This window comes from Aquarana catesbeiana, linkage group LG02 (assembly GCF_042186555.1).
Source record: "Aquarana catesbeiana isolate 2022-GZ linkage group LG02, ASM4218655v1, whole genome shotgun sequence".
Taxonomy (NCBI): Eukaryota; Metazoa; Chordata; class Amphibia; order Anura; family Ranidae; genus Aquarana; species Aquarana catesbeiana.
In genome coordinates, this window is record NC_133325.1 from 37,512,598 (window position 1) to 37,535,388 (window position 22,791).

Sequence of the window (22,791 nt, forward strand, 5' to 3'; positions counted from 1 at the left end):
TGCATAGGAAGTAACCAAGGCACCTAAATCATCATCAACCACATACTAGTTAGGGAGTGAAAAGAATAAAACCAGCAAAGCAGTTTAGTCATCCTATTTTATGGCCATTCTTACTTTTTAAGCGGCAGAGTGGATTGCTGTGTCAAAAAAACAAAACAAAAAACATCATAAAGGGCCAATGCATAAAAAGTTGAAACTTTGATTTGGATCGTCCTGCACTGTAAGGTAAAAATGGGGGGTTGGTCTCGAAATTGGAATCCCATCACAAGAAAGTAAAGGTAAAAGTAGGTAGTATCCTAGGGTTTTGTAAAAAGTGTTGTGTGCGGTAACAGTTCCTGAGGCTGTTCTCCACAAGAGGAAGGAAATAGACTTCTTGGTACCAATAAACAATTTAAACGTTATATTTTATTAAACATATAAAAAAAGATTAGACATGATTTCAAAAAATCAGTGCATAAAATGAAAGACTATCGATACAGTGTATAATACTTGTAGACTTCGGAGTGAAGTCTTTTATGTATTTAATTTTAAATAAATCTTTTATACTACACTATGGGAGCCCCTTGTTGTTTTCTCCCGTGAGGACTGTGTTGTCTGCTGCCGAGGTGGAGCCAAATTGGAGTACACTCTGGGACCCCAGTGAAGAAACGCACAGGCTGCCGGAGATACAAACGATCTAATACAGCCACCTAAGGAGAAAACCTGGATATAGCTGCCCACTATATGCCTACTACCCCTGCAGGGGTAACTACATTCGGTGAGTGGGGGCGCATTGGGGGAGCACCAAGTCACCAAACCTACTGTGCACTAAAGTTACCCGAACCTGTGGAATCTGTGGATTTTCCCTTTCACATATTGTTTTTATGCGATTACGTCTGCTTAAGGATTTGGACCATACACTGGACACTTATTTATATTATGTTACCATTGTGGACATTTTTAACACGTTTTATTTGAGTGTGCACATATTGATAGTGTCTACATCTAGGTTGGAGAGTTCTGTACTTTAGATTATTCACGTGGTTTATTATAGATTTTCATTTTTTTGATTTACACCAGGTACAAATTTATTTTTGGATGGATGGATGAGGGTGGGTGTGCATTCCAGTGTGTTTCTAGTGGAAGTCGCATCCCAGCATCTTTCATCACTACCCTCCTATTACTTTAATAGGTCTTAAACTCACACATCTCAGTGAGTAGTTACAAGGTGTCATTTTTCTTTTTTTCCCCCTTTCTTTTCACACGGTTTTTGTACACGATTGCATTACACTACTATATTTGAGTATCATTTTTTACACGAGTTTGGGTAAGTCTGACATATAAAATAGGCCTGAAGCTGAGCCGAAATATCTCAAATTCCAAATAAGTTAATGCCATAGAGGGTAGCGCCGTTGCCCCAACCACTCTATACTACTGCACACCCTTTGCACCTCCCTTGTCCCCGCTGTACTTACCACCATGAGTAATTAACTATCAGTGCCCATGCAGCTGGTGTAGCTGAAATCCTCATTATTCTCCCCCTTCTTTCCGCAGGGCTTCCAGGATGGATCAGAGAGATTCACTGTGACAGCGCCAACCGATCTGAATCGCTCCGATCTCTCCCAGAAGCCCTGCAGAAAAAAAGGGGGAGAGGAGCGGGTATTTAAAATCCCCAGACCAATACACTGGCGGCACGGGCACTGTCAGCTCATCACTCACGGAGGTAAGTACAGTGGGGACTGGGGGGGGGGGGGGGCTGGATAGTGTACAGTGTTACTTCACCTTTTCTGAAAAAAGTTGAACTTACACTTTAACCACTTCCGGACCGCCGCACGCCGATATACGTCCTTACTTTGAAGGGGGATATTGTTGTTATGGCATCAGCTAGCTACCATAACCCCAGTATCCTCTTGCTCGGCCGGCGGTCTGCTTCAAGATAAAAGTGGTCTTCGTGGCAGATTAGCCGCGAGATCACTTTTATCGGCGGCGGGAGAGGGTCCCCCCCCTCCCGCCGCACTCCGGTGCCCTCCGCTGCTTACCGGAGCCGTCGGCAGCAGGATCTTCACCCTTGCTGGGCATGGGGACGAGTGAGGGGAATATGGCCCCCACCTGTCTCCATACCATTGCAGGGAGGAAGCAACGTCAAACGTCACTTCCGCCTATAGCTCTTTTTTTTATTGCATTTTAGTGTAACTATGAGATCTGAGGTCTTTTTGACCCCAGATCTCATATTTAAGGGCCCTTTCACACTGGGGTGGGGGCAACGTAGGCGTTAAAGCGCCGCTATTGTAAGTGGCGCTTTACCGTCGTTATTCAGCTGCTAGCGGGCGGTTTTACCCCCGCTAGCGGCCGAGAAAGGGTTAAAGACCACCATAAATCGCCTCTGCAGAGGCGCTTTGCCGACGGTATAGCCGCGCTGCCCCATTGATTTCAATGGGCAGGAGCGGTGAAGGAGCAGTATATACTCTGCTCCTTCACCGCTCCGAAGATGCTGCTAGCGGGACTTTTTTTCCCGTCCTGCTAGCACATGGCCCCAGTGTGAAAGCCCTCGGGGCTTTCACACTGGAGACAAAGCAGCGGCACTTTTGGGTCGATTTGCAGGCGCTATTAGTGCAATAGCGCCTGCAAACCGCCCCAGTGTGAAAGGGCCCTAAGAGGTCCTGTCATGTTTTTTTTCTATTACAAGGGATGTTTATATTCCTTGTAATAGGAATAAAAGTGACATTTTTTTTTTAAACAGTGTAAAAATAAAAAGGTAAAATAAGAAAAAAAAAAAAAAAAAATTTTTTAAATGCGCCCCGTCCCGCCAAGCTCGCGTGCAGAAGCGAACGCATACATGAGTAACGCCCGCGTATGAAAACGGTGTTCAAACCACACATGTGAGGTATCACCGCGCTCAGTAAAGCAAGAGAAATAATTCTAGCCCTAGACCTCCTCTGTAACTCAAAACATGCAACCTGTAGAAATTTTTAAAAGTCGCCCATGGAAATTTTTAAAGGGTAAAAGTTTGTCGCCATTCCACGAGTGGGCGCAATTTTGAAGAATGACATGTTGGGTATCAATTTACTCGGCGTAACATTATCATTCACAATATTAAAAAAAAATTGGGCTAACTTTACTGTTGTCTTATTTTTTTAATTCAAAAAAGTGAATTTTTTCCAAATAAGACCGCTGCGCAAATACAGTGTGACAGAAAGTATTGCAACGACCGCCATTTTATTCTCTAGGGTGTTAGAAAAAAAAATGTATGTTTGGGGGTTCTAAGTCATTTTCTAGCAAAAAAAAAATTTAACTTGTAAACAACAAATCTCAGAAAGAGGCTCGGTCCTTAAGTGGTTAACCACTTCCAGCCCAAGGACGTCACTGACTTTGAGTGGGAATATCTGAATGATGGGTGTAGTTACAGGCATCATGCAGATATCATCTTTCACAGACGGCGATTTTGTGCACCGTGAGAACAATCATAGTGGCAGTTCAGTCGCTAAATCGTTCTTACAGGCGGTGGGAGGGGACAACCTACACCCGCGCCTCCCTTCGTGCTCGCCCATGCAATAGGCGATCCGGAGAAAGAATCCGCCGCCCCCGGACGTTGATCATAGAGATTTCCGGTGACCAGATGGTCCCCAGTCATCTCTATAACCCTCGGTGGCACGGGCATGATGTTATGATGTTGTGTCCGGCGGAAGTAAACAAAGCTGAGAATTTGGCTGGAAAGAAAGACATCGTTCATTATTTTTTTTTTTAATCTCAATCTTTCCAGCCTCGAGGAGAGATGTGGCGTCTTATAGACCCCACATCTCTCCATAAAGAGGACCTGTCACGCACCATTCTTATTTTTTTTAAAGTGCCGCTGTCGCGCACAGAAGTGAACGCATACGTAAGTCGTGCCTGCATATATAAACGGCGTGGTTTTGCCGCGTGCATTAGAGCGAGGGCAACAATTCTAGCACTAGACCTCCTCTGTAACTCTAAACAGGTAACCTGTAAAAAAATGTTTAAAGTGTCGCCTATGGAGATTTTTTAGGTACCAAAGTTTGGCGCCATTCCACAGGTGTGTGCAATTTTAAAGCGTGACATGTTAGGTATCTATTTACCCGGCGTAACATCATCTTTCACATTATACAAGAAAAAAATTGGGCTAACTTTACTGTTTTGTTTTTTTTTTTAATTCAAGAAACTGTTTTTTTTTTCCCCAAAATAAAAACGCGTGTGAAAAATTGTTGCACAAATACCGTGTGACATCAAAAGTTGCAACGACATGTATTTACATGTAGGAGAGGAGTGCCAGAATAGGCCTGGTATGGAAGTGGTTAAGCAAAAAAAGGAAAATACGGGAAACGGTAAAAATGATCCATCAAGATTCTTTGTGTAATTGGTCAGATCTAGTAGCACTTTCCTTCTCCTATGAAAATGTAGCCATTTAAAAATGTAAACCCTAAGGCTAAGTTTACATTTGCGACAGGCCTTTCCGGCCCTTTGAAAAGCAATTTGCAGTAAGTCACGTTTCAGGAGGTGTTTACAGATGCTGAGGAGGCGATAGGTCACCTCCTTAGTGTCGATTTTAGCCCTGTGAAGACCACACCAATGCACTTGAATGGGTCTCATTTGGCAGGGGGTATCATTTTTGCCATGGAGCAAAATAATAATGGCTTTAGCATGTGTACAACCCTGTCCAGTTGCCTTTGCAGCTTAAGGGAGGGGGGGGGGGCGTTAAAAATGTACCTCAACTGCCTATTTTTATTGGCCCCGACCCACAAGTGTAAACGAGCCCTGACTGGATGATGTTTAGTGTGCTCTGTGCACGGTGTACAATAGACTATTGCCGTCTGTAATTGTTAATTTTCTTTTCATAAGATACGATCTTCACCTTTTTTCCACCCGCTTGGTAAATCTCGGTGTTGCTGATCTCCTCCGGACTCTTTTCATCCACTTTCTGTTTCCATGCATTCACTCCAGTGTCAGCTGCAAATCATTGCCCTGGACCAGCTTCCTGATCATGTCAATGGGTTTACTATGGTCCTCAGATGCCGGCACCGACCATCGTTGTCCAAAATAGGAAAAATATCTAATAGTACAAAAGATTAAAAACCTGGTTGATGCGTTTCAGCCTTACCCAGTCGTAATCACAACTTCAAAAAAATAAAAAATAAAAATAAATAAAAACAACTATTTTCTTGCTTATTTAAAGATTTATGATCCCTATCTACCAACATCTAAAACTATTTCAATTGAAAAGAAAAAGAAACAAAAAGAAAAAAAGAGAAGCAAAAAAAAAAAAAAAAAAAAAAAAAAAAAACCACCATTATTGTACACAAAAACATTTTATTATAGTATTTTCTCAAAATAAATTATACATAGTTTGGCATAAAATAGTGCAGAAATATATAAAATAATTTAGCTAGAAAATTCCATAAATATTTATCATACAGATATTAAGAACACATATTATACAATGTCACACAGTGCAAGTCCAATCAAATCATAAAAAGCCAGCTCATTAAACATAGCCGTACAAATCAATCAGGCTGCATTCACACCTCAGCGGTTTGAATCGCTGGCAGATTTGCCGCGATCCTGCCCGCGATTCCAAAGCGCCGAGACGTGAATGACAAATCATGGAATGCACATTTGAGATCCCATTCACTTGAATGGCACCTAAAACCGAGGTGCAGTTCTGCCACGATTGTCACCTGATAAAATTGCACTGCAACACTCTTTGCGTGAAGCATATCGCCCAAAAGTATCTCCTGAACTTATTTATTTTGGGCGACTACTGTAGCTTCACGCGATGCGGGTCACCGCGACTGCAGCGTGATTTATACCCGCGACAGAACCGTATCGCGATTTTAGGTGCCATGAATGTGCGTTCTGCGATTTGTCAATCAAACCTTGGCGCTTTTAAATCACGGACAGAATCTACCCGCGATTCAAAACGCAGTGCCTTGCGCTGCATTCACACCTCAGCGTTTTGTTTTCAGGCAGAAAAGTAGCAAGATTTTTACTGCGATTTTGTACAGGTCAAGAGGTCACTAATGTAAAAAGCAGAAAAAATGCCTGTAATCTGCCTAAAAAAAAAAAGAAGCTCATGTACTTTTTTGAGCTTCAGGCGTTTTGCTTCAGGTGACAAAATGCTCAGATGTGAACAGGTGCCATTAAAATGAATAGGATTTTGCTTGTTGGGCGTTGACATTGAGGTGTGAATGCAACCTAAGGCCCCATTCACACGTGAGCGTAGCGTTTTCAGGCAGAAAGTGGCGCGATTTTTGCACGGGTCAAAAGGTCACCAATGTAAAAAAAAAAGAAGTGGAAAAACGCCCAAATCTGCCTAAAAAAAAAAAAAAAAAAAAAAAAAAAAAAAAGTTCCAGAACTCGTTTGAGCTTCAGGCGTTTTGGAGCTTCTGGCTTCAGGTGTTTTGAGGTGGAGATGTGAACCATCTCCATAGAGAATAATTGATTTTTTTTTTCCCTCCAGTATTTTACAAAGGTACAAAAACGCTCAGGTGTGAAAGGGGCCTTCGGGTGCTAAGGTCAGACCAGTAGAGGATGCATCTGACACTGGGGGACCCCACTTTGTACAAGACTCCTTTGCTATACTGAAGATGTCTGAAACAAGGTCAAGATCTACAAATAGTTGTATAGTGGGGGTGGAGAAGGGTATAAGGAAAGTAACCCGGTCTGTTCGAAGTAGGAGACTCAGGAATGTTGTGTTGTCAGATCACGTGGCCTGTACGTGGCACCAAGTCATGTGCCCCTGCCACTGCACGAGGTCACATGGCCCAAACAAGTCACCGGGTCACATGGTCTGCATCAGGTTGCCACTCATCTCAGCATAGCATTCACTGAATCCAACAGAAGAACCTGCTGACGTTGGGGTCCCCAGTGCACAGGGGGCTGTAATGTAGGTCACATGACCTAGGCCTAAAGACCGCCGTTATCTCCTTGTTGTGGTGGACCGGTTAGCTTATGCTCCTGCTAATAACTTTACCCACATGAGGTCTGCTTCAGAGGGAGGGTGAGAGGACAGAAATATGGGAACAGCCAGTGTTGACTTCGTTTTTTTAAAAGGCGCAGGATCCAAATACTACTACTTAGTGAGGTCACCGATTTCAGACAAGCATGCATCCAGAGAAGCCGATTTTCCATTCTACATATGGCATCGGGTCGGAGACTCACCGGTGTAGTGAAGGCAGGAGTAGGATGGTAGACGATTTACCGTATATCTTTGTTTTGGGTAGATGTAGGCAACCTCGGCCCTCCAGCTGTGGTGAAACTACAAATCCCATCATGCCTCTGCCTCTAGGAGTCATGCCTGCGATTGTCAGGGTCTTGCAATGTCTCATGGGACTTGTAGTTTCAAAACAACATCAGGTTGCCTACCCCTGATGTAGGCAATATGACTCAACCCAGCGCACCCCACTGCTTTTAGATATCGGCCAGGGACTCCGGTAGAATTCCTCCATGGAAATTATGGTTTCTGCTTTCCAGTTTGACCACTTTGAGGCTGAGCAACAGTCTCGCTCCTCTTGGTGCATTTTTTTTTTTTAATTCCTGACTCATTATCCTGCCACTTCTAATTCCAACACAGCCTGCCTAACTCTTCTTCTGAAATTGCTAGTTGCTGACTCTTAATTCAATACTTTGTCACTGACAAGGACGTATAACCGTCTCAATCTTTCCCAAACTGTATACTTGTTCTGGTTGTGTCAGCATAACAGCCAGGTTCCTAACATTCTCAGATCGCACTCAGGCCTTCCAACTTTTTTCTTATGACAGGTTTACATAATGATCCAGTGTGGGGTGTCATCGCAGAGAACAGACACTCTACTTCTTAGAGAATTGTGAAGCAAATATCCTTGCGATACGCTTGGACTCTTTCTCTGGCAATTCCTCTGGATTCATTTTGGGTGTTTGGCGCGTTCGCCGACGATAAGGGATTCCTTTAGCGATTTGAGTCTCACCATCACTCTGAAAAACAGAAAAAACAAATTCACATTTATGGTTTTTTATTATTGAGGTGTTTGCACGAGACTTTGCCTTACAGCTGAACTCCAGGCACACAGCTAAATACATAGATAAATACAGATTATATATATACACACACACACACACACACACACACACACATACATATATATATGTGTATAACACACACACACAGGCACAATTTTCATACTTTTGGCTCTGTATGCCACCAGAATAAAATTAAAAAGACAATCCAAATGAATTTGAATTACAGACTTTCAGCTTTAATTCAAGGGGTTGAACATAAATATCAAGTACCAATTTTAGGACCTGCAACCATTATTATACACAGCCCCCCCCCCCATTTTCAGGAGCTCAAATGTAATTGGACAAATATAATCAAATAAAATGTTAATTTTTAATATTTTGTTGAGAATCCTTTACTGCCAATGACTGCCTGAAGCCTGGGACCCATGGACATTACCAAGGACTGTGTTTCCTTCTTTCTGATGTTTTGCCAGGCTTTAACTGCAGCTGTCTTCGGTTGTTCTGTGTTTGTGGGTCTTTCTGCCTTCAGTTTAGCCTTCAGCTAGTGAAATACATGCTCAATAGGGTTGAGATCAGGTGACTGACTCGGCCATTGCAGAATATTCCACTTCTTTTCCTTCAAAAGCTCCTGGGTTGCTTTTGCAGTGTGTTTTGGATGATTGTCCATCTGTACTGTGAAGCGCCGTCCAATCAACTTTGCTGCATTTGGCTGAATCTGGGCTGACAGTATATCTCTAAACACTGCAGAATTCATCCCTCTGGCTTCTGTCACATCACCAATAAACACCAATGGCCCAATGCCACTGGAAGCCATGCATGCCCATGTCATCACACTGCAAGCTCCACCATGTGTGCTTTGGATCATGAGCTGTTCCAAGCCTCCTCCACACTTTTTTCTTCCCGTCATTCTTTTACAGATTAATCTTAGTTTCAAACGTCCAAAGAATGCTTTTCCAGAACTGGTCTAGCTTTTTTAGATTTTTTTTGGCAAAATCTAATCTGGCTTTTCTATTCTTCAGGCTTATGAATGGTTTGCACCTTGTGGTGAACCCTTGGTATTTGCTCTTGTGAAGTCTTCTCTTGATTGTAGACTTTGACAATGATACGTCCACCTCCTGGAGAGTGTCCTTCACTGGCCTGGATGTTGTGAATGGGTTTTTCTTTACCATAGAGAAGATCCTGCGATCATCCACCACTGTTGTCTTCTGTGGACGCCCAGGCCTTTTTATGTTGCTGAACTCACCGGTGCGTTCTTCTTTCCTCAGAATGTACCAAATTGTTGATTTGGCTACTCCTAATGTTGCTGCTATCTCTCTGATGGATTTGTTTAATTTTTGAAGCCTTACAATGGCCTGTTTCACTTGCATGGACAGCCCCTTTGAACATATGTTGTAGGTTCACAGCCATAGATTCCAAATGCAAATACCACAGAATCAACTCCAGACTTTTTATCTGCTTAATTGATGAAGAAATAACGAAGTAGTAGCCCACACCAGGCCACAAAACAGCTTTTGATTCAATTGTCAAATTACTTTTGGTCCCTTGAAAGGGGGGTGGCTATTCTTAAGAGCTTTAATTCCTAAATCCTTCCTCCAATTTGGATGTACATACCCTCAAATTAAACCTGACAGTGTGCACTTTTTGCCCATACCCATTATATAACTATAGCTTGAATATGTTTTGGTAAATACCTGAAAAAAATCTAAAATTGTGCCTGTGTCCAAATGCATATGGACCTAACTGTATACAGATATGGGGGGTAGCACAGATGGTCTAATGCAGAGCTACCCTTCAGGTTTGTAGGAAACCCTGCTAAAACAAATGGGGGGGGGGGTGTCAGTAAGTAGAATGTTCCTTACATTGGTGGTCAGTGAGAAGAATTCTTCTTAAATTGGTGATCAGTGGGAAGAATGTCCCTTACATTGGTGATCGGTGGGAAGAATGCCCCTTACATTGGTGATTGGTGGGAACAATGTTCCTTACATTGGTGATCGGTGGGAAAAATTCTCCTTACATTGGTGATCGGTGGGAAGAATTCTCCTTACATTGGTGATCGGTGGGAAGAATGCCCCTTACATTGGTGATCGGTGGGAACAATGTTCCTTACATTGGTGATCGGTGGGAAGAATTCTCCTTACATTGGTGATCGGTGGAAAGAATTCTCCTTACATTGGTGATCGGTGGAAAGAATTCTCCTTACATTGGTGGTCGGTGGGAAGAATGTTCCTTACATTGGTGGTCGGTGGGAAGAATGTTCCTTACATTGGTGATCGGTGGGAAGAATTCTCCTTACATTGGTGATCGGTGGGAAGAATGTTCCTTACATTGGTGGTCGGTGGGAAGAATGTTCCTTACATTGGTGATCGGTGGGAAGAATGTTCCTTACATTGGTGATCGGTGGGAAGAATGCTCCTTACATTGATGATCGGTGGGAAGAATGTTCCTTACATTGGTGATCGGTGGGAAGAATGTTCCTTACATTGATGATCGGTGGGAAGAATGTTCCTTACATTGGTGATCGGTGGGAAGAATTCTCCTTACATTGGTGATCGGTGGGAAGAATGTTCCTTATATTGGTGATCAGTGGGAAGAATGTCATTATATTGGTGATTATATTGGTGATCAGTGGGAAGAATTCTCCTTACATTGGTGATCAGTGGGAAGAATGTCATATTGGTGATTAGTGGGAAGAATTCTCCTTACATTGGTGATCAGTGGGAAGAATGCTCCTTACACATAACAAACATGAACAGTTCAAGAATAGGAAAGCAGTTTCACTGCTACCTGGAGAGGAGACACAGCAATAGCAATGACCTTTCCTCCAGTTACAGCTGTGAGAAGGGAGAGGACTAGAACACATGGGATCTCACCCTACAAATCTATAATACCATCAGTTGTATTTAGAATATTGCATTAGGAGGGCGATTTTTTTAGTCATGGTATCTTCAGCTCTTATCAGCCCTTATTTCAGAAAACCTTACAAATTACACACGTTACAGTGGTTCACCCTCCTCTGTGCTGTCAACCTCCTACGTTTGTTGGAAGTGAACCCCCCCCCCCCCCCACTTTACACCCCAAAGCCCCTGAACCTGAACTTCCCCTTGCCTGCTCTGAACATTGCACCTGCAACCCCCCTCGATGCTCAAATCATCCCAACCTTGCCAGTTCTGAAATGGGACACTTTTGCTGATGTACTATGATCACATGGATATGCTAATGGCTAGAACGGATGCCACTTTAGGTAAGCTGCTAGCAGGCTTCAGCAGGTTTTCAATAAGTTTCAAGAAGTGCAGAAGCCTGCTAGCAGCTTGTTTAAAATGGCAATCAACACTCCAGATAGGATCTGTGTTCAACATTTACAAATTGGGGCTGAATGGTAACTAAAGCTTCAACAAAGCTTGCTGAACGCTCTGCACACATGCTTAGTCAAAGCTTGCTGTACACACTGCTCTTATACAGGCCGATGGCCATGCGAAACAGGCCTTTGAAAAGTAGGTGAAGGGGTTAGTGGCTTTATACGGAGGGCAAGATTAATTTTTACCAGTTCCTCTGTAAGATTGGGAGATGGGGGGGTTGCCTGCAAACCCCCCCATGCTAAAATCACCCCACCTTGCCAGTTCTGTAATGGGGACACTTTTGCTACTGTACTATGATCACATGGATATGCTAATGGCTAGAACGGATGCCACTTTAGGTAAGCTGCTAGCAGGCTTCAGCAGGTTTTCAATAAGTTTCAAGAAGTGCAGAAGCCTGCTAGCAGCTTGTTTAAAATGGCAATCAACACTCCAGATAGGATCTGTGTTCAACATTTACAAATTGGGGCTGAATGGTAACTAAAGCTTCAACAAAGCTTGCTGAACGCTCTGCACACATGCTTAGTCAAAGCTTGCTGTACACACTGCTCTTATACAGGCCGATGGCCATGCGAAACAGGCCTTTGAAAAGTAGGTGAAGGGGTTAGTGGCTTTATACGGAGGGCAAGATTAATTTTTACCAGTTCCTCTGTAAGATTGGGAGATGGGGGGGTTGCCTGCAAACCCCCCCATGCTAAAATCACCCCACCTTGCCAGTTCTGTAATGGGGACACTTTTGCTACTGTACTATGATCACATGGATCTGTCAATGGCTAGAACTGATTGCCATATTAAACAAGCTGCTTGCAGGCTTCAGCAGGTCTTCAACAAGCTTCAAGAAGTGCAGAAGCCTGCTAGCAGCTTGTTTAAAGTGGCAATCAACAGATAGGATCAGTGTTCCAACATTTGCAAATTGGAGCTGAATGGTACCTAAAGCTTCTTCAAATGCTTGCTATTCACACTGAATGAATGATTTGTATAGCGCTGCAGTCGCGAACTGAATCGCCTCAAGGCGCTCTTATACAAGCTCATGGCCGTGTGAAACAGGCCTTCGAAAAGTATTTGAGTGTGTACCGTGTACTCCAGCCGGGTTTTCTTTGTGGTACCAGCTGAGTACTGTTTTTAAAATGGTTAGTTCACCTGTCACCTAATGACGACACATTAGAGCAGTATATAGGTGTTTGTGGTGACTAGTTCCAATAAGTTATGACTAAGCGCTAACATTTGAGCGAAACGCGTCTACCTCTTTGCCCCCTGCTCCATCTGTTAACCACTTGTCATATGAAGCTTTAATAAAAAGGATTATAGGAAGTGCAGCTGCCCGGAATCATTTCTTCAAGTGAAGGGGTTATTGGCTTAGTACAGAGGGCCAGATGAATCTATACCAGTTCCTCTGTAAGGGCAGATGATGTGGTGGTGGTGGTGGTGGTGGTGGTGGGGGGACGACTGTTTTAAGGTCCAGTACAGACGTCTGAAAGTTATTACATTAGTTCCTCTGTAAGAGGGGTAGATGAAAATGTTAAAAGCTTGGTAACGATTGTCAGATATCCTACCAGTCCTTTAGGCAGAGATGACAAAGGGTTAAAACAACCCTGTACAGAGGACCAGACGAAACCATAACAGTTCTTTTGTAGGAAGAGGTGATGGAAGGGTTAATAGTCCTAGTCCTGTACATATTGCCCAATATTATACCAGTTCCCCTACAGGGCCCTGTTCAGGAGGACCAGATGATATCATACCAGTTCTTCTAAAGGAAGAGGTGATGAAAGGGGTAATTAGGCCTGTAAAGATTGCCAGATTAGATAATTCCAGTCTCTGTGTAGGTAAAGCAGGGGTATTCAAATGTATGTAGGAACAGTTATTGAGGGGAAAAGGGCTTGGTACAGATTGCTGGATATTATACCAGTCCCTCTATAGGTAATGAAGGGGTTAAAGCAGTGGTCATCAACCCTTACCTCAGGACCCACTAACAGGCCAGATTTTAAGTATTACCTTGGGGAGATGCAGACTAGAATACTGCAATCACTGAGCAGCACCTGTGATGTATTTCAGTTATCTTGCAAACCTGACCTGTTAGTGGGTCCCGAGGACAGGAGTGGAGAACCACTGCTCTATAGATAATGAAGGGGTTAAAGGCTCAGTACAGGTTGGTGGATATAATACCCGTCCCTCTATAGGTAATGAAGGGGTTAAAGCCTCAGTACAGGTTGGTGGATAGCATACCAGTCCTACAGGTAAGGAAAGGGTTAAAGGGTCAGTGCAGGTTGGTGGATATTATACCAGTCCCTCTATAGGTAATGAAGGGGTTAAAGCCTCAGTTCAGATTTGCTGGATGATATCATACCCGTCCCTATGTAAGTAATAAAGGGGTTAAAGCCTCAGTACAGGTTGGTGGACATCATACCCGTGCCTCTATAGGTAATGAAGGGGTTAAAGCCTCAGTACAGGTTGGTGGACATCATACCCGTGCCTCTATAGGTAATGAAGGGGTTAAAGCCTCAGTACAGGTTGGTGGACATCATACCCGTGCCTCTATAGGTAATGAAGGGGTTAAAGGGTCAGTACAGGTTGGTGGATGATATCATACCCGTCCCTCTGTAGGAGAAGGTGATGAAGGGGTTAAGGCCTGTCACAGCTGGCACAGCCGGAGTTGAGTAATACGGTTGGGGCGCCAAGGCTGCCACCCACCTGAGTTCCCAGAGGCACATTTTCCAACGTCAGACAGAACCGGCAGCTTCCGGATGATCAGCTCCCTGACCTGTGTACACCCTGATGGGAGACCCACCGTCATGTCATGGTCATATTATACACACACATGTCAGGACACAGTGTATAGGAACGTATACACAATATATTATAGAGGGGAAAAGTCTATCAAGCAGCAATAAATCATTTCTACCCAACTAAACAGATCAGGTGGATGGCAATAACTTGTGCACTAAACTGCCCCCCGACCCAGCACTAAAGAGAACCTGGAGGCAGCGCATAATGGCTCAGTACATACTTTAGGAAGATTTAAAATACACACACACATATATATATATATATATAGATACCCTGTATATAAATAATTTTTTTTTTTTGTCAGGTATATATGAAATGTTGCAAATCGACACCATGGGATCCAAAAGCAGAGTAGATAGCATTATCCGCTATAAAACTGCACTGTTTCTCCACACTGCGGCCTGAATTTTACAGCCCATTCATAAAATGCAGTCTATGGTGTAAAGCCTGCAGACTATTAGTTGGTTCTGTCTGCTTAACGCGTATGATTGGAGCAGAGGTTGGTGACAGGTCATGTGACTGGGCTCTGCCCTCACCTTTTTTATTCACCCAATCCCATTCATTTCAAGGCCTGATGCACACTTGAGCTCAATTGCCTGTTTTACAGGCCTATTACTTTTTTTTCTGCCTCTAAATGCCCCTCCATGTTAGTCTATGTGTCCAGGTAGATTAGAGGAGTTTACAGGAGTATAGAGGGAGGGAAAAAACAAAAAAAACATCACTTGTGCATTCAAGAGAGGAGATTTTTGGCTGACAGAAAAACCACCAAACTGTGCCTAAGTGTTAGGCGTGTTTAGTACTTGAGCGTTTATTGATTTCAGTGGCCAGAATAAATTAATAGTGACCAATGATGGAATGGGTCAGTGTATGGCGTGGATGATAGAATTGGTTAGTCTAGGACATGGATAAAGGAATCGGTTAGTGAACGGCGTGGATGACGGAATCGGTTAGTGAATGGCATGGATGACGGAATCGGTTAGTGAACGGCGTGGATGACGGAATCGGTTAGTGAATGGCATGGATGACGGAATCGGTTAGTGAACGGCGTGGATGATGGAATCGGTTAGTGAACGGCGTGGATGACGAAATCAGTTATTGTACGGCGTGGATGATGGAATCGGACAGTGTACGACGTGGATGGTGGAATCGGTTAGTGAACGGCGTGGATGATGGAATCGGACAGTGTACGACGTGGATGGTGGAATCGGTTAGTGAACGGCGTGGATGATGGAATCGGACAGTGTACGACGTGGATGGTGGAATCGGTTAGTGAACGGCGTGGATGATGGAATCGGACAGTGTACGACGTGGATGGTGGAATCGGTTAGTGAACGGCGTGGATGATGGAATCGGACAGTGTACGACGTGGATGATGGAATCGGTTATTGTACGACGTGGATGGTGGAATCGAACAGTGTACGGCGTGGATGATGGAATCAGTTACGGTTTGGATGATGGAATATCTCTCAGTATATGTCCAGTTTTAGACCTCACAGCCATAACAGTCAGTTGGATGAACACATCAGCATTTACAAGTAACTAACCAGTAATGCATTCTTAGTCATCTGTGTTTTGGACATTGGATTTTTACTTACTGTCTCTTCAATATTTACATTTCATATACATGCGGAGTGTAAAAAAGCTCTCAATATAAATATATATACACTGAGAGCTCATCACACTCTGCATAATCAGCCTTGGCACTGGTCACATGACTAGGCACCATCAGGCTACCGATCAGCTTTATTACAGATCCGATCAGTCTGGATATAAGGAAGGTTGCAGTAGAACGGGTTTTAGGTCGGAGCTCTGCAGGATAATGTTGGATGCCGAGGGTGTCATATCTCCAGGGATGACAGGGTGGAAGGAGTTAATCACGACTCGGGATGTGGTAGTTGCTCTTCTTTTGTTTGGCGTCTCCTTTGTGCACAGTCGGCTCTCACACACAAAAAGGTGAAGAGGAAAACATGTTTATCACAAGACACGGGAGGAACAACCTTCCCAGCCGCCTCCATTGTCCCTGACCTGGCGTTCCTCACTCACACCCCGCATGCCTGCCATGCCAGACCTCGAAGAGTCAGCCATGTTTACTGCATTCCAGGCCACAGAAAACAAGACCTGCTAGATGAGGTCCGGGGACACAGACACCTGTTATTGGGGGGGGATCTAGAGCAGAGGTAGGCAACCTTAAAGAGGTGGAGATCTACCTCAACAACATGGGAGAAGTCAAAGATCACCGGGCACAGTGTCACCTTCCCACACCTGATTTAAACCTCTAATTGCTGTACTACTGTGGTCACAATTGCGTCCTTCGCATGGCAGTCATTGGTTTAAATCAGGTGGTGAGGAGGCAACATATCACTACATCACCACCTGTCAACACACACTTGGATCGCTTTTCAGGGGAGCAGCAGTGCCTGCTGCACTTGTGAATGAGCCCTTCATTGCATTCGGCAGCGGCGCCCTTAGGGGCCTGTCCACATATAAAGCTGGGGGGTTGGTAAAACCCTGCAGTTGAGTCGCAGTTTTATCTCCCCCAATCCCTACCCCCCTTTAGCTGCTGAGGCAGCAGCCAAAGGTGTACACATGCCGCAGCAGGAATTAAAGTGACACTAAAGTTAAAAAAAAAAAAAAAAAAATACAACATACATATCATACTTACCTCCACTTTGGAGCTCGTTTTGCACAGAGTGGCCCCGAACCTCCTCTTCTGGGGTCCCTCGGCAGCTCTCTCGGCTCCTCCCCGCTTCAGATAACCCCCTGGGAGAAGCGCTCTTCTGGGTATTACCTTGCGGGCGCGCTCCCAAGTCCAGCATTTGCGTCCATAAACGCCGAATGCAGGACTCAGCCCCGTCCCCCGCGTCATTAGATTTGATTAACAGTAGTGGGAGCCAATGGCTGCGCTGCTATCAATCTATCCGATCAACAGCCGAGAACCCCGGACAGAGAGACGGCGCATCCCCGTGGGACAAGGTGGAGGGGTCAGGTAAGTAAAACAGGGGGGGGGATGGGGGGCCGGTCACTGACAGGTGTTTTTCACCTTAATGCATCTTTATTAATCACCTGAGGCCAGTCGCTTCATTGGGTATATGGAAGGATTTACAACCATTTTTAAGTAAAATACAGAACTGCAGCTTACAATACTTTATTCCAAGCAGAATGGATAGAAAAGTGTTCAGGAATATTAAGCAGCAGAGAATAGTGTAACCAAAGTACTGAGCAGCCTGGGGCCACATTAAAGTGGAGTTCCACCCAAAAAAAAAAATGTCATTAATGTGCATGAAATATATTTAAAAAAAAAACATTTGGAGAACTTTTTTTTTTTTTTACTCACCTCTTAATGCCTGTTGCTAGGGGGTCCCTCATAATCTGGCTCCTTACATCACTTCCCTTGGCGCCGGAAGGGAGATCAGCTCTGCCTCCTCCCTCTATACAATTATCTGGGACATGTCACAAGTCCCAGATGATTGCGCAGCCAGTCACGGCACGGCTCGCGCATGCTCAGTGGGTGCCCGGCTGTGAACCCACAGTTACAATGCCAGCGCCGCCAAGCGGAGGGGGAGACGAGCCCGCTCCCCCACATCACTGGACCCTGGGACAGGTAAGAGTCCGATTATAAAAAGTCAGCAGCTGCTGACCTTTATTTATTTATTTATTTATTTATTTTTAAGCGGAACTCCGCTTTAAGGCTCCTCTTACACTGAGGCTTTTGAAGAGCTTGCCATTCATTTCAATGGAGAGGGGTGTTTTATTCACCGCCCCGTCAGCACACTGCCCCAGTGTGAAAGCAATAATTGATTTTAATGGAAATATGTTAGTGAGCTTTTCAGGTGCTTTATTTTAACATGAAAGCGCCTGTAAAGCGCCTGAGTGTGAAAGGGGTCTAAATTGTAAGCCTTATACAGATCAAGGGCTGCTGGAGGGATGCACAGAGCCGCCATGCCTGGACTAATGCAGGACCCCTTTCACACTGGGGTGCTTTTCAGACGTTTTAGAGCCAAAAATGGTGCCTGAAAAGCGCCTCTCAAGCCACCTCAGTGTGAGTGCTTTCACACCGGGCGGTGCGCTTGCAGAACGGGAAAAAAAAAAAGTCCTGCAAGCAGCATCTTTGGGGTAGTGTATACACCTCTCCCAAAACGCCCTGCCCATTGAAATGAATGGGCAGCGCTGCCAAAGTGCCTGCAAAGCACTTCGGCAGCGCAGCAACGCGGGCGCTATTAACTCTTTCTTCGGCCGCTAGCGGGGCGCTTTTAACCCCCCACTAGCGGCCAAAGAAAGGGTTAATACTGCCGGCACAGCCCCAGTGTGAACGGGGTCCAATAATGGCTGTATCGTCAGAGCCCCCCCCCTACAACAAAAGCAGATAAATATAGATTTCCACTGAATTGAAAACAAGAGCTGCTTGTCTACAGAGTAAGAAAATCTTTACACAATTACTGGCGTATTTTACTTTCCGAAACACTGAATCCATTCACACCGAAATACTAAAGCCGTTTCCTGATGCCCCAGCTATGGGATTTCATTTTCCGCAACATTCTAGTCATTTCAGGCAACAGGATCTCACTATTGTTCCTTTCTTTGGCTGACCTGAAGAGAGAGAGACATTTACAGAGGGCATGACTGCCACCTAGTGGAGAAAGACGAGAATCGCAGGAATATCTATTAGGGTCCTTTCACACTGGGGCGGTTTGCAGGCGCTATTGCGCTAATAATAGCGCCTGCAAACCGACCCGAAAGTGCTACTGTTTTAATTCCAGTGTGAAAGCCCCGAGGGCTTTCACACTGGAGCGATGCGCTAGCAGGATGGGAAAAAAAGTCCTGCTAGCAGCATCTTCGGAGCGGTGAAGGAGCGGAGTGTATACCGCTCCTGTCCATTGAAATCAATGAGACGACGCGGCTATACCGCCCTTTCTCGGCTGCTAGCAGGGGGGTAAAACCGATAGCTAGCGGACGAATACCGACGGTAAATCGCTGCTTACAATAGCGGCGCTCTACCGCCGACAACGCCCCCGTGTGAAAGGGGCCTAATAGGAGAATGCGGGGGAACCGCTGCCATTGACTGACTGCAGGAATAGGGGCTCACACTGGCTGCTTATTCCAGGTCAGTGACTCCCTATATCAGTGATGGAGAACCTTGGCACCCCAGATGTTTTGGAACTACATTTCCCATGATGCTCCACTACACTGCAGAGTGCATGAGCATCATGGGAAATGTAGTTCCAAAACATCTGGGGTGCCAAGGTTCACCATCACTGCCCTATATAGTGACTATACAGAAGCAGGATGCCAAAACACAGATTATGTGGCACTAAGGATCAAGTCAGCAATGGCAGCTCCTGTACTTCTATTCTCACAGATTCACAAGAACACTAACAAAAATAAATAGAAATAAATTGACCATCAGCAAAAAAAACACCCCCCAAAAAAAAACAAAACACAAAAACAAAAAAAACCCAGAAGCCTCAGGTCTCTCTGGTTGGAGCTTACACAGAGCACAGGAATTTCTCTCCACTACCATCAAATAGCGCTGGGTGCTGAGTGATTGACATCTATGGTGGTAAGAAAAGAGGGGGAGTCACAAGCACTCCCTGGAGGTACTGGGTATACACTAGGGCTGAAACAACGAATTGATTAATGGACAACTAAACGATTATGAAAATAATCTATTACTATTTTCATAATCGATTAATTGGCCAGTAACATAACGGGGTTAAAAAAAACTAAAATGAGCAATTTATAGTACAAAAAGAGCAAATAATCGCTACTGTAAATATTACTTTCACAGTTCTACAGTAAAAAAAATGAACCCCTTACAGTAGCGATAATTTGCTTTTTTTGTACTATAAAGGGCTCATTTTAGTTTTTTTTAACCCCATTATGTTACTAAACATCTTAGACCTGGATCACATCTATGTGTTTTTTGGTGCTTTTTGCAGAAATGCACTACACTTCATTTACATGGTTTCCTATGGGACACGTTCACATCGATGCTTTTTTTCAGCCGCTGCGTATTTGGAAAGGGTCAGGGACTTTTTTTTTTTTAAACGCAAAACAGTGCTTTTTTGGTTTAATATACTTCAATGGAGAAGCTGCAGAAATACATGTAATGTGTTTTTTTTTGCAGCAATTTGTGTTTTTTAATCAATTTAATAAAGAAATGCAAAAATGCAAATTGCAGCAAAAAGCATCACAGAAAAACATCAAAAGCAAACTGCATAGGTGTGTACCAAGCCTTATGCTGGCCACATGGATCAATTTTCAGATGAGAATATTCAGACAAAAAATCTTTGTACATTCGCTGAATAAAAGAATGTGAAATTTGAAACTCCCGGTAGGCCAGTACACTTCAAAGCCTCCATAGAAGTCTATAACAAAGCTCACCTGAAGCTCCACCAAAGGCTCATCGAAGCTCCACCAAAGGCTCATCGAAGCCCCACCAAAGGCACATCGAAGCCCCACCAAAGGCACATCGAAGCCCCACCAAAGGCTCATCGAAGCCCCACCAAAGGCTCATCGAAGCTCCACCAAAGGCTCATCGAAGCCCCACCAAAGGCTCATCGAAGCCCCACCAAAGGCTCATCGAAGCCCCACCAAAGGCTCATCGAAGCCCCACCAAAGGCTCATCGAAGCTCCACAATGCCAAACGGCGCCCCCCCCCCCCCCCAATTATGTGCGAGCTTAGGGGATCCTACCCCCAGCAGTCACCCCCAGCTCTCCTCACTGCTCCCAGCGCTTGGCTGACAGGAGTAGTGATGCGTCTGTCACAACTCCTGTCAGGCATATAATCAGAATGGCGGCACCCCTATCCCTGCAGTATACAACTGCGCCCTGGGCAACCGCTCCTCCTGCCCACCCCTTGTCCCAGTCCTGCCTATAGGTAAGCCTTATTATAAGCTTACCTATAGGTAGAAACCAACCATGGAAGTTTGCTTTCTCTTTAACCACTTCCGGACGTCCGCACGCCAAAATACGTCCTTATTTTGAAGTGGAATATCGTTGTTATGGCTGCAGCTAGCTGCCATAAACCCGGTATTCTCTTCTTCGTCCGGCGGTCCGCCTTCCAATAAGAGTGGTCTCTGTGGCGGATTCGCCATGAGATCACTTTTATCGGTGGCGGAAGGGGGGCCTCCCTCCCCCCTGGCTCCGCCGCTTACTGGGGGCAGCGGCGGAGGCGATCGGATCTTTACCCTTGCAGGGTATGGAGACGAGTGATTGGAAGATGGCCCCCACCCATCTCCATAACATTGCAGGGCTGAAGCGATGTCAAAACGTCACTTCCACCCATAGCTCTTAAAGGGCTATTTTTTTTAAATTGCATTTTAGTGTAAATATGAGATCTGAGGTCTTTTTGACCCCAGATCTCATATTTAAGAGGTCCTGTCATGTTTTTTTCTATTACAAGGCATGTTTACATGCCTTGTAATAGGAATAAAAGTGATACAATTTTTTTAAAAAAAAAGTGTAAAAATAAAAAGTATAATAAGATAAAAAAAAAAAAAATTTAAACGCGACCTGTCCCGCCGAGCTCGCGTGCAGAAGCGAACACATACATGAGTAGCGCCGGCAAAACGGTGTTCAAACCACACATGTGAGGTATCGCCGCGATCATTAGAGAGCAATAATTCTAGCCCTTGACCTCCTCTGTAACTCAAAACATGCAGCCTGTAGAATTTTTTAAACGTCGTCTATGGAGATTTTTAAGGGTAAAAGCTTGTCGCCATTCCACGAGCGGGCGCAATTTTGAAAGCGTGACATGTTGGGTATCAATTTACTCGGCGTAACATTATCTTTCACACTATAAAAATAAAATTGGGCTAACTTTACTGTTGTCTTATTTTTTAATTTAAAAAAGTGTATTTAAAAAATAAAAAAAAAGTGCGCTTGTAAGACCGCTGCGCAAATACGGTGTGACAGAAAGTATTGCAATGACCGCCATCTAGGGTGCTAGAAAAAAAAATGTATGGGGGTTCTAAGTAATTTTCTAGCAAAAAGAAAAAACTGTTTTTAACTTGTAAACAACACATCCCAAAAAGAGGCTCTGTCCTTAATGGTTAAGCTGAAGTTTAGGTATGATTCTGATAGCAATGTTACATTCTAGCTTGGTCCAATATAAGTATGCATAGCTCATTCCTGAGCCACCCTGTGTAAGCAGCCAATCACTGTATTAGTTGCTCCCTCCTACAGTGATATCAGCAATCTTCCTGGTCCAAGCGGCTGCCTTTCTGCACAGTAACCACAAAGGGTCAATTGCTCAGCATGGCTGCCATTCACAGAACATCTTGGATTTTTTCCAGACTGAACCAATGTAACTGTGCAATAAAGTCACATAAACTTCAGCTGCTTTGCACCCATCATTCATCACTTTCTTTTGACCTTTTTATGAAGAAAAAAAGAAAACAAAGCTGTAGTTCCCCTATAAATGGAATTTGGAGCCTTTTAACCACTTCAATACAGGGCATCATTATCACCCCCTTCGTGCCCAGGCCAATTTTCAGTGCTGTAACATTTTGAATGACAATTGCGCGGTCGTGCAACACTGTACTCAAATGGTATTTGATCACCTCTGCGGTTTTTATTTTTTGCGCTATAAAAACAAAAAAAGAGCGACAAGCTTGAAAAAAAAACAAAAACAATATTTTTGACTTTTTGCTATAAATATCCCAAT

The 22,791-nt window shown here is 44.2% G+C and overlaps 1 protein-coding gene across 2 annotated transcripts in view; it reads right to left on the reverse strand.

The window, feature by feature from the left end:
• C2CD3 (C2 domain containing 3 centriole elongation regulator) overlaps positions 1 to 22,791 on the reverse strand; it is a 191,761-nt gene that overhangs the window by 25,037 nt on the left and 143,933 nt on the right. The window contains exon 33 of one of the 2 annotated variants that reach the window (XM_073612798.1): positions 5,292 to 7,944. The exons of the other annotated variant lie outside the window; for it this stretch is intronic. Within the exon in view, the coding sequence (XP_073468899.1) occupies positions 7,801 to 7,944 (144 nt within the window). The 3' untranslated portion in view covers positions 5,292 to 7,800. Of the gene's footprint in view, positions 1 to 5,291; positions 7,945 to 22,791 lie in introns of those variants that run through there. 2 annotated transcript variants of the gene reach the window in all.